General features: G+C 45.9%; 1 protein-coding gene across 1 annotated transcript in view; it reads left to right on the top strand.

The window, feature by feature from the left end:
- Positions 1-540: 540 nt before the first annotated feature.
- Positions 541-13,382, top strand: part of LOC126335083 (juvenile hormone esterase-like) — a 77,398-nt gene continuing 64,556 nt past the window's right edge. The window contains exon 1 of the mRNA XM_049997978.1: positions 541-801. Coding sequence (XP_049853935.1) covers positions 568-801 — 234 coding nt within the window. The 5' untranslated portion in view covers positions 541-567. The remainder of the gene's footprint in view (positions 802-13,382) is intronic.

Below are 13,382 nucleotides of genomic sequence, written 5' to 3'. Positions count from 1 at the left end.
TAAGGTAAGTAATAACTCCTCCTTCTCCCAATTAGTTCTACATCAGGAAGACGTGAAGGTGTTTAATTTCTCTAACCTTGCAGTTTTGTTGTGGTCAGTTTTGCACAAGGTGTCTATCTTGTCAGAAGTCTCTAAACTTTCCAAACAGACCACAAGCTTTTGTACATCATTACTCACCTTCTTAACATTGTTGTGATATAAGCTAGCCTTACTTTCCTTCTCATTTTTAAGCATCTCGTGGGGCTCTTCTGTTAGTTCAACTTCTTTGAAAACATGGTGCTTGCATCTAATTAGGGATTTCCACACAACAGGGCATCACGCTTGAGTGTGGTGTCTGAGACCACAGTGGAAAACGCCTCGCAAGTGTCATCAGACTACAAAATGAGTAGAAGCGTCTTGGCAGGAAGCGAGGTCTATATAGACCTTGGCGGAACGGCTTTCACAACAGCGCGGCGTCGCGGCAATTCAGGGAACTAGTTGTCTCGGCGAGTGAGGTGCCTGCAGTGGGGGCTACGCGTCTGCCGCATAAAACAACCGCTGCAACTCCCGCGCGGCCAGACAGTGATCATGCGGAGCGCACGCGGAGCACTGGCGTTGCTGCTGGCGGCGTGCGTCGCGTTGCTGGCGCCAGCGCGGTGCGCCAGGAAAGGTGGTGGCGCTGGCGAGCAGCGGGAACCGCAGATACAGACGGCCCAGGGCCGGCTGCGGGGCAGCGTGATGACGTCACTGGACGGCCGGAACATCATGGCGTTCCGCGGCGTCCGCTACGCGCTGCCTCCTGTCGGCGAACTGCGCTTCAAGGTGAGGTTCCGTCTGCCGGACGCGATCGATGCACTGGGCTCAATTCGCACAGTAGTGGCGTGGTGGGGACGTGGCGCTGTTTCGAGCCACCTCCATCTTAGCAAATGAAGCAATATCGAGGCGCGTCGCTTCGTGTTTCGCGCTAGAGATGGGCAAAGATTAGATTAGATTAGATTAGTACTTGTTCCATAGATCATGAATACGACACTTCGTAATGATGTGGAACGTGTCAGATTAATAAAAAGTGTCTATACAAGATATTACATTACACAAAATATTACATGACACTTAATATTTAAATTTTTTGTGGGGTTTAGGGAAGTTACCCAGTTACTACATCCAAAAATTCATCTAATGAGTAGAAGGAGTTGCCATTAAGAAATTCTTTTAACTTCCTTTTAAATGCTATATGGCTATCTGTCAGACTTTTGATGCTATTAGGAAACTGACCAAGACTTTCGTGGCAGCATAATTTACCCCTTTCTGACCCAAAGTTAGATTTAACCTTGAGTAGTGAAGATCATCCTTTCTCCTAGTGTTGTAGCCATGTACACTGCTATTACTTTTGAATTCGTTTGGATTGTTAATAACAAATTTCATAAGTGAACATATATATTGTGAGGCTACAGTGAAGATCTCTAGCTCTTTAAATAAGTGCCTGCAGGATGATCTTGGATGAGCTCCAGCAATTATTCTGATTACACGCTTTTGTGCAATGAACGCTCTTTTACTCAATGATGAGTTACCCCAGAATATGATGCCATAGGAAAGCAGAGAAATAGGCATGGTAAGCTAATTTACTCAGATGTATATCGCTAAAATTTGCAATGACCCTAATAGCATAAGTAGCTGTACTCAAAACGTTTCAGCAGATCCTCAGTGTGGTTTTTCCATTTCAACCCCTCATCAATGCATACACCTAGAATTTTGGAGTCGTTCATCCTTGTGAACTAGTTCACTGGTGATCGCTCTTTTTTGGGAACCGTTCATTTTTACTCGTTCACCGTTCACTGTGCTTGGTGTATGGTTCTTATGAAAAACTGAAAATTTGTAGCATATGTCACTGAAGATGGAAGGCGCCAAGAGGGGGCACTTGCCTTCCCTCTGGAGTACAGAGTTTTTATTCAAAACAGAATTCTCACACATTTGTAATTTTTGTGATTCTACAAAACATCTTGTTTAGCCAACTGTAGCGTAATGTGGCTGATCGCAGTAAACTAATAAAAGGTGGCGCACGAAAAACCAGCCCCGAGTACAGACTGCACGCCAGTTAGCCACGATTTGTTGACCGCTACGGACAGAATAGATAAACATGTAATAATTAGACAGTGAAGAAATAACAAGTAAGCTAATGCAAACAACTTCGAGACAACAGATGACGATTGGTAAGCGACAATGAGCAGTCTAGTACTCGGGGCCGATTTTACGTGCGCCACCGTGTACCAATGAAGTAATATTGTAGGAGTTAACTATTCTCCCACAGTCGATTACGAAGCGCAGGCTTAATTCGTTTGTAAGTCGGTCTGGCTTCCATAACAATGAACTTGCTGTTTTACCTGGGATAAAAAAGACGGAAAATGGCCACTCGTGTGTGCTGTGCCGACGTCCTTTGCATGTCTAACAACAAAGAATCTTACTGTTTTACAAATATTTCTTCTATTGTTTATCGAAATAGTGAAGTAAGCTGATACGCCGTTTAGTTACCTGAGAAGATATATGCATTACATACCACGTAATTTGCGTAATTATAAAATACATTTTAATTAACTGTCATGGACGCTGAACAGAATACGAAAAGAACCAGAAGTTCAGAGTTCTAAAAAGATTTGAAACAGATCGCGAATGGGCGTCCGAAGCGAACAAAACTAACAACTCGATACTGAACTATGAGCAGTCGGCAGTGGAACTGCGACGAGTGGCCAGGCGAAGAAGGACGGGTCCGGCCGAGTGAGACCGAGACCGAGACAGACGGGAATGCGACCGAGGCTGGAACGAGACCAGCCGACGTGCCGTTCGGAACGAGACCGACCGTATCCCGTTCCCGGGAACTATAAGTAGAAAGCCGCGACCGAAGTGAATTATGAAAGACCGTTGCTTAGAATTCGTTCCTCGCTCGTTCCGTTCATCTTGGTGAACCGTTCCTTTGGACCCGTTAGTTCGTGACCGTTTGTAGCGACCAGTGGCGCACCAAAGCGACGCTTGGGGGTTAGTGCTCTTCAGCATTGGTCCCTTCCTAGCCTGCATTCATCGCGAATCTCTCTCCCAGCGAAGAGTCCGAAGCGACTAGAAAAAAGCGCAGGTGACTTCAGTACGTAAGAATCGTTAAATAACGGATCTGCAAAATTACAGACCAATATCCATAACATGACTTTGTTGCAGAGTTCTTGATCATATTGCAATTTCGAAAACAGTAAATTGCATTGAGACAGAAAAGCTTCAGTTCACAAATCAGGACGGATTTAGAAAGAATTCCTCGTGCGAAACTCAGCCTGCCGTTTCTCGCATGAGCTCCTGCGAACCATGGATAGAGAGCAACAGGCAGATTCCATATTCCTAGATTCCGGAAAGCGTTTGGCACGGCGCCTCACTGTAGACAGTTAACGAAGGTCAGAGAATATGAATTAGGCTCTCAGGCATGTAGATGGCTCAAAGCCCTCTTAGGTAATAGGAGCTAGTACACTGTTCTCTACGGCGAGTATTCATCAGAGACAACGATATCGTCAGGTCTGCCCCAGGGAAGAGTGATAGGACCACTTTTATTCTCTACATACATAAAAAATGATCTGACAGATACGGTGAGATGGCCGCTGTGGCCGAGCGGTTCCAGGCGCTTCAGTATGGAACCGCGCGCCTGCTACGGTCGCAGGTTCTAATCCTGCCTCAGGCATGGATGTGTGTGATGTCCTTAGGTTAGTTAGGTTTAAGTAGTTCTAAGTCTAGGGGACTGATGACCTCAGATGTTAAGTCCCATAATGCTCAGAGCCATTTGAACCATTTAGATACAATGAGCATCAATCTGCGGCTGTTTGCTGATAATGCTGTAGTGCACGATAGGTGTCGTCACTGAGCGACTATAGGAGGATGCAGGGCGACTTAGACAGAATTTCTAGCTGATGTGATGAATGACACCTTGTTCTACATGTGGAAAATTATAAGTTGATCCAAATGAGCAGCAAGAACAGTACTATAATGTTCGAATGTTAGTTGCACGCTGCTTGACACAGTCATGTTGATTAAATATATAGGCGTAGCTTTGCAAAGCGATATGAAATGGAACGAGTATGAAAGAACGCCAGTGAGGAAGGCGAATGGTCAACTTCGGTTTATTAGGTGAATTCCGGGACAGCGTAACCCATCTATAAATTAGAGTACATATCTACTGAAGAGCCAAAGAAACTGGTGCACCTACCTAATATCATGTAGGGCCCCGCTAGCATACAGAAGTGTCGCAACACATCGTGGAATGGACTCGACTAATGTCTGAAGTAGTGCTGGAGGGACACCACTAATCCTGCACAGCTGTCCGTAAATCCGTATGAACACGAGGGGATGGGAATCTCTTCTGAACAGCACGGTACAAGGCATCCCAGATATGCACAATAATCTTCATGTGTGGGGAGCTTGGTGACCAGCGGAAGTGTTTAAACTCAGAAGAGTGTTCCTGGAGACACTGTGTAGCAATGTGGGCAGAAGAGTGTTCCTGGAGCCACTGTGTAGCAATGTGGACGTATGGGGTGTCGCATTGTCCTGCTGGAATTGCCCAAGTACATCGGAATGCACAATGGACATGAATGGATGCAGCTGATCAGACAGGATGCTTACGTACGTGTTACCTATCAAGTGTCCTATCTAGACGTATCAGGGGTCGCATATCACTCAAACTGCATACGTCCCATATCATTACAGAGCGTCCACCACCTTGAACAGTACCCTGCTGACATGCAGGATCCATCGATTGATGTGGTTGCCTTCTCAGCCGTACACGTCCATCCGCTCGATACAATTCGAAGCGAGAAAAGGCAATATGTTTCCAGTCATCTACAGTCCGATGTCGGTGCGGACGAGCCCTGGCGAGAGGTTTAAAGCTTTGTGTAGTCATCAAGAGTATACGTGTGGGTCTTCGGCTCCATATCGATGATGTTTCGTTGAGTGATTCGCACGCTGACACTTGTTGATGACTCAGCATTGAAATCTGCAGCAATTTGCGGAACGGTTGCACTTCTGTCACGTTGAGCGATTTTCTTCAGTATCGGTGGTCCCGTTCTTGCAGGATCTTTTTCCGGCCACGGTGATAACGAAGATTTGATGTTTTACCGGTCTCCGGATATTCACGGTACACTCATGAAACGGTCGTACGGGAAAATCTCCACTTCATCGCTACCTCGGAGATGCTGTGTCCTATCACTCGTGCGCCGACTACAACATCGGTTTCAAAACCACTTAAATCTTGATAACCTGCCATTGTAGTAGCAGTAACTGAGAGCCAGACACTTGTCTTATGTAGGCGTTGCCAACCGAAGCGCTCTATTCTGCCTATTTACATATCTCAGTATTTGAATACGCCTATACCAGCTTCTTTGGCGCTTCAGTGTAGAAGACCAGTGCTACCCATTCTTGAGTACTCCTCCCCACTAAGTCGGATTTATGTATATATTTATCGCAATACTTATTCCATAGACATAAATCCATTTTGGCGTTGTAACGCATGGATGTGAAACGAATCAAAAGGAAGACATCGAAGCAATTCAGAGGTAGGCTGCTACATTTGTTATTGGCATTTTCAGTAACTTGCGGGTATTAGAGTGAAGCTTCGTGATCCCAAATGAGAATCTCTGGAAGGAAGACAACGTTCTTTTCGCCCAAAACGATTGGGAAAATTAGGAAAACCAGCATTTTCGGTTGACGGCAGAACGATTCTACTACCGCAACGTGCATTTCACATAAGGACCACGAAAATAAGACACGAGAAATTTGGGCTCGTACGGAGGCACATCACTACCGGCCATTAAAATTGCTACACCACGAAGATGACGTGCTACAGACGCGAAATTTAAGCGACAGGAAGAACACACTGCGATATGCAAATGATTAGCTTTTCAGAGCATTCACACAAGGTTGGCGCCGGTGGCGACATCTACAACGTGCTGACATGAAGAAAGTTTCCAACAGATTTCTCATACACAAACAGCAGTTGACCGGCGTTGCCTGGTGAAACGTTGTTGTGATGCCTCGTGTAAAGAGGAGAAATGAGTACCATCACGTTTCTGACTTTGATAAAGGTCGGATTTTAGCCTATCGCGTATGCGGTTTATCGTATCGCGACATTTCTACTCGCATTGGTCGAGATCCAATGACTGTTAACAGAATATGGAATCGGTGGATTCAGGAGGGTAATACGGAACGCCGTGCTGGATCCCAACGGTCTCGTGTCACTAGCAGTCGAGATGACAGGCATCTTATCCGCATGGCTGTAACGGATCGTGCAGCCACGTCTCGATCCCTGAACCAACAGATGGAGACGTTTGCAAGACACCAACCATCTGCACGAACAGTTCGACGACGTTTGCAGCAGCATGGACTATCAGCTCGGAGACCGTGGCTGCGGTTACCCTTGACGCTACATCACAGACAGGAGCGACTGCGATGCTGTACTCAACGACGGACCTGGGTGCACGAATGGCAAAACGTGATTTTTTCGGATGAATCCAGGTTCTGTTTACAGCATCATGATGGTCGCATCCGTGTTTGGCAACTTCGCCGTGAACGCACATTTGAAGCGTGTATTCGTCATCGCCATACTGACGTATCACCCAGTGTGATGGTATGGGGTGCCATTGGTTACACGTCTCGGTCACCTCTTGTTCGCATTGACGGAACTTTGAACAGTGGACGTTACATTTCAGATGTGTTACGACCCGTGGCTCTACCCTTCATTCGATCCCTGCGAAACCCTACATTTCAGCAGGATAATGCACGACCGCATGTTGCAGGTCCTTTACGGGCCTTTCTGGATACAGGAAATGTTCGATTGCTGCCCTGGCCAGCACATTCTCGAGATCTCTCACTAAATAAAAACGTCTGGTCAATGGTGGCCGAGCAACTGGCTCGTCACAATACGCCAGTGACTACTCTTGATGAACTGTAGTATCGTGCTGAAGCTGCATGGGCAGCTGTACCTGTACGCGCCATCCAAGCTCTGTTTGACTCAATGCCCAGGCGTATCAAGGCCGTTGTTACGGCCAGAGGTGGTTTTCTGGGTACTGATTTCTCACGATTTATGCACCCACATTGCGTGAAAATGTAATCACATGTTAGTTCTAGTATAATATATTTGTTCAATGAATACCCGTTTATCATCTGCACTTATTCTTGGTGTAGCAATATTAATGGCAACTAGTGTAGATAATCGGTTTTACCTCGCTCTGTTTGCTAGTGGAACTGGAAAGAAACTGGTTGGTTGTGGTACGTTTGGTACACTCTGTCATGAGCAGAACAGTGGCTGCGGAGAGTGTGTGTCGATGGAGATGCAGATAATAGTGCACACTATATGATATGATATGATTATATGAAGTGTGCAAGACAAAACATGGCAAACGTCGCAGGAGAACTACCGAAACAGGTTAGCCACTAAATCTTAGTATGGATAATATTGTAAGTGATGATGCATAATTAAATCGTTCATCCGAGCACCTTTAAGCTAACAAACAGCAAATTTTACAAGAGAACAGATAAACTGTTTTGTGCTTACGTAAATGGGCTTTCTCAGTGCAGGCAATATATGTAATGTGAGATGCCTTTCTGCATATATTTGTAACAGTTATTACACAACTGCTTACGATATCTTTGAAAAATACTATTCTTTTATTTTCTTGGACGAACAACGTCATATAATATGCGCAGTGACAAAGTCGGACCAGTTTTTCTGTTACTCGTTCCAGAAACAGAAAGTTTATTTTGAGAAAAAAACATAATGTTTACTGCAATACGAATCTGCACATACATCAGTAGAAGATATGGAAAAATTTAATAGTGATCCTGTTGTAAGTACACTGAAGATGTACAGTCAGCATTACATTTTCTGTTCTCAATCAGTGGGTTATGCCGGGCAGACATGCAAATCCGTTATTAACTTAGAGAGTTGCTCATAGAAATTCTATTTTTCATCTCTGATATACAGCCATATGTCAAGTAAGGTTTTCTTCTTGACACTTTTTATTGGCAGAAGTTTATCGTACGAGAAAGGGCAACCGAAATATTATCTAGTGCCAGATTTCTGTTCTCAGTACCTCTTGGCTTCTTTGCAGTGCTTTGACAAACTCACTGTTGCAAGATGTTATGACTTTTTCTTCCCTAAGTGTAGTAAAGTCGTCATATGAAATTTCTAGTGAGACGTAACTACTTTGAACATGCGAATTATACTCTAGTGCGGTAAGATTTCTGAAATCTTCTGATTGCATATTGTAAACAAGGATTCCGTTATCCTTGGCAATGGCAGGGACTGGAATTAAGTCGCATGGGTGAGATATGTGAAACGATCTTTTGTTTCTCTCTCTAAGGGCTACATCTCTATTGCGTAGTAGGAAACTATGCCGTGTTACAAGGAATTCCTGGTCGACAACAGTGAAATATTTACGGACTATCAGATTTTGGAAAAAATCTTATAATACTTTGAACATCTATCACAAAGTCTACAAAATTCAGGCTTGCGTTTAAATGAAAAATAGGAATTATGATGAAAACATTTCAATTTCCACTACATGTTGTGCTATTGCATTAGAACTCACATTTATTTAACACATAGCTACAACGTTTTGGCTACGAAAATCTTGAGAAGTTTTTTTTTCCTACGAGTTGCAGCTACAACGTTGTTCCATTTGCACAATCAGGTGGCAATTTTCAAGGAAAAGAACCATTTCTCCTCGATTTAAAGAACATCCAGTATCGCTTAGTGACTTGCTTTTGTCATTCCACTCTCAAACGTTACTTTACTTTTCCTTACTTTATTCCGCTTGCTGTTCGCCGCAAAAAAACAAGGTTGTGGCTCGGCAGTGGTAGAGGAGCGCCTTGCGGCTCTGTGATATCGCCAGTTTGACTGTGTACTGCTCACGTGCCGTCCGCGTACGTCGCTGCCTCGCCGTCGCCAGGCGTCTGCGCCACGCCATTTCTGTGTGAATGACGCCTACTGACAATAAACAGATGACACAGATTGTGTGCGACGTCGTCATTTCGAAACCAATATCTCGACCAGTTGACGGGTGAACACCTGTTGCTGGCAGCTTTTTTCATTCCCATAGTGTTTCCATAAAGATTTTTTTTTAATTGTCGTAGTGAACTCGCGTGCAGCGTTTAGTTGCAAAGAGCAGTACACTGAGGCGAAAACAGTCGTGGGATAGCGATAAGCATTTACAGGGTGGACCATTGATAGTGACTGGGCCACATACACTCCTGGAAATTGAAATAAGAACACCGTGAATTCATTGTCCCAGGAAGGGGAAACTTTATTGACACATTCCTGGGCTCAGATACATCACATGATCACACTGACAGAACCACAGGCACATAGACACAGGCAACAGAGCATGCACAATGTCGGCACTAGTACAGTGTATATCCACCTTTCGCAGCAATGCAGGCTGCTATTCTCCCATGGAGACGATCGTAGAGATGCTGGATGTAGTCCTGTGGAACGGCTTGCCATGCCATTTCCACCTGGCGCCTCAGATGGACCAGCGTTCGTGCTGGACGTGCAGACCGCGTGAGACGACGCTTCATCCAGTCCCAAACATGCTCAATGGGGGACAGATCCGTAGATCTTGCTGGCCAGGGTAGTTGACTTACACCTTCTAGAGCACGTTGGGTGGCACGGGATACATTCGGACGTGCATTGTCCTGTTGGAACAGCAAGTTCCCTTGCCGGTCTAGGAATGGTAGAACGATGGGTTCGATGACGGTTTGGATGTACCATGCACTATTCAGTGTCCCCTCGACGATCACCAGAGGTGTACGGCCAGTGTAGGAGATCGCTCCCCACACCATGATGCCGGGTGTTGGCCCTGTGTGCCTCAGTCGTATGCAGTCCTGATTGTGGCGCTCACCTGCACGGCGCCAAACACGCATACGACCATCATTGGCACCAAGGCAGAAGCGACTCTCATCGCTGAAGACGACACGTCTCCATTCGTCCCTCCATTCACGCCTGTCGCGACACCACTGGAGGCGGGCTGCACGATGTTGGGGCGTGAGCGGAAGACGGCCTAACGGTGTGCGGGACCGTAGCCCAGCTTCATGGAGACGGTTGCGAATGGTCCTCGCCGATACCCCAGGAGCAACAGTGTCCCTAATTTGCTGGGAAGTGGCGGTGCAGTCCCCTACGGCACTGCGTAGGATCCTACGGTCTTGGCTTGCATCCGTGCGTCTCTGTGGTCCGGTCCCAGGTCGACGGGCACGTGCACCTTCCGCCGACCACTGGCGACAACATCGATGTACTGTGGAGGCCTCACGCCCCACGTGTTGAGCAATTCGGCGGTACGTCCACCCGGCCTCCCGCATGCCCACTATACGCCCTCGCTCAAAGTCCGTCAACTGCACATACGGTTCACGTCCACGCTGTCGCGGCATGCTACCAGTGTTAAAGACTGCGATGGAGCTCCGTATGCCACGGCAAACTGGCTGACACTGACGGCGGCGGTGCACAAATGCTGCGCAGCTAGCGCCGTTCGAAGGCCAACACCGCGGTTCCTGGTGTGTCCGCTGTGCCGTGCGTGTGATCATTGCTTGTACAGCCCTCTCGCAGTGTTCGGAGCAAGTATGGTGGGTCTGACACACCGGTGTCAATGTGTTCTTTTTTCCATTTCCAGGAGCGTATATCACGAAATAAGCATCAAACGAAAAAACTACAAAGAACGAAACTCGTCTAGCTTGAAGGTGGTGGTGGTTAGTGTTAAACGTCCGTCGACAACGAGGTCATTAGAGACAGAGCGCAAGCTCGGGTTAGGGAAGGATTGGGAAGGAAATCGGCCATACCCTTTCAAAGGAACCATCCCGGAATTTGCCTGAAACGATTTAGGGAAATCACGGAAAACCTAAATCAGGATGGCTGGAGACGGGATTGAACCGTCGTCCTCCGGAATGCGAGTCCAGTGTGCTAACCACTGCGCCACCTCGCTCGGTCTAGCTTGAAGCGGGAAACCAGATGGCGCTATGGTTGGCTCGAGAGATGGCGCTGCCATAGCTCAAACGGATATCAACTGCGTTTTTTTTTAAAAATAGGAACCCACATTTTTATTAGATATTAGTGTAGTACGTAAAGAAATATGAATGTTTTACTTGGACCATTTTTTTCGCTTTGTGATAGATGGCGCTGTAATAGTCACAAACATATGGCTCACAATTTTAGATGAACAGTTGGTAACATGTAGGTTTTTTAAAATTAAAATACAGAACGTAGGTACGTTCGAACATTTTATTTCGGTTGTTCCAATGTGATACCTTTGTGAACTTATCATTTCAGAGAACACATGCTGTTACAGCTTGATTACCTGTAATACCACATTAATGCAATAAATGCTCAAAATGATGTCCCCCAACCTCAATGCATTTGGCAATACGTGTAACGACATTCCTCTCAACAGCGAGTAGATCGCTTTCCGTAATGTTCGTACATGCATTGACAATACTGACGCATGTTGTCAGGCGTTGTCGGTGCATCGCGGTAGCAAATATCCTTCAACTTTCCCCACATAAAGAAATCCGGGGACGTCAGATCCGGTGAACGTGCGGGCCACGGTATGGTGCTTCGACGACCAATCCACCTGTCATGTAATATGCTATTCAATACCGCTTCAACCATACGCGAGCTATATGCCGGACATTCATCATGTTGGAAGCACATCGCCATTCTGTCATGCAGTGAAACATCTTGTAGTAACATCGGTAGAACATTACGTAGGAAATCAGCATACATTGCACCATTTAGATTGCTATCGATAAAATGGGGGCCAATTATCCTTCCTCCCATAATGCTGCACCATGCATTAACCCGCCAAGGTCGCTGATGTGCCACTTGTCGCAGCCATTGTGGATTTTCCGTTGCCCAGTAGTGCATATTATGACGGTTTGCGTTGCATCTGTTGGTGAATGACGCTTCGTCGCTAAATAGAACGCGTGCAAAAAATCTGTCATCGTCCCCTAATTTCTCTTGTGCCCAGTGGCAGAACTGTACATGACGTTTAAAGTCGTCGCCATGCAATTCCTTGTCCATAGAAATACAGTACGGGTGCAATCGATGTTGATGTAGCATTCTCAACACCGACGTTTTTGAGGTTCCCGATTCTCGCGCAATTTGTCTGCTACTGATGTGCGGATTAGCCGTGACAGCAGCTAAAACACCTACTTGGGCATCATCATTTGTTACAGGTCGTCGTTGACGTTTCACATGTGGCTGAACACTTTCTGTTTCCTTAAATAACGTAACTATCCGGCGAACGGTCCGGACTCTTGGATGATGTCGTGCAGGATACCGTGCAACATACATAGCACACATCAGTTTGGTATTTTGATCGCTATAGCTATGCATCAACACGATATCGTCTTTTTCCGCAATTGGTAAACGGTCCATTTTAACACGGGTAATGTATCACGAAGCAAATACCGCCCGCACTGGCGGAATGTTACGTGATACCACGTACTTATACGTTTGTGACTATTACAGCGCCATCTATCACAAAGTGAAAAAAGTGGTCCAACTAAAACATTCATATTTATTTATGTACTAAACGAATATGTAATAAAAATGGGGGTTCCTATTAAAAAAAAAAAAACAGCTGATATCCGTTTGACCTATGGCAGCGCCATCTACCGGGCCAACCATAGCGTCATCTGGTTTTCCCCTTCAAGCCAGACGAGTTTCGTTCTTTGTAGTTTTATCGTTTGATGCATATTTTGTGAGATATTTGGCCCAGTCACTATCAATGGACCACCCCGTATACAGATTGCGGTAGTATCGTTTACAGAAGTTATAAAAGGACAGTGCATTGGTGGAGCTGTCATCTGTACTCAGAGATCCAAGTGTAAAGGCTTCCGACGGCTTTGAACGCGGAATGGTAGTTGGAGCTAGACACATGGGACATTCCATTCCAGAAATCGTTTGGGAATTCAGTATTCCGAGATCTACAATCTCAAGAGTGTGCCGAGAATACCAAATTTCAGACGTCTCTCACCACAGACAAAACAGTGGCCGACGGCTTTCACTTAACTACCGACAAAAGCAGAGTCTGCGTAGGGTTGTCGATGCTAACAGACAAGCAACATTGTGTGAAATAACTGGAGAAATCAACGTAGGACATACGACGAACGTATCCGTTACGACAGAGCAGCGAAATTTAGCGTTAATGTCAGTAGACGACCAATGCGAGTGTCTTTGCTAACAGCTTCAAATGGTTCAAATGGCTCTGAGCACTATGAGACATAACATCTGAGGTCACCAGTCGCCTAGAACTTAGAACTACTTAAACCTAACTAACCTAAGAACATCACACACATCCAAGCCCGAGGCAGAATTCGAGCCTGCGATCGTAGCAGCA

This window comes from Schistocerca gregaria, chromosome 2, assembly GCF_023897955.1.
Source record: "Schistocerca gregaria isolate iqSchGreg1 chromosome 2, iqSchGreg1.2, whole genome shotgun sequence".
Classification (NCBI taxonomy): Eukaryota; Metazoa; Arthropoda; class Insecta; order Orthoptera; family Acrididae; genus Schistocerca; species Schistocerca gregaria.
Note: the sequence above shows the minus strand (reverse complement) of the source record. Positions and strands in the feature narration are given on the sequence as shown.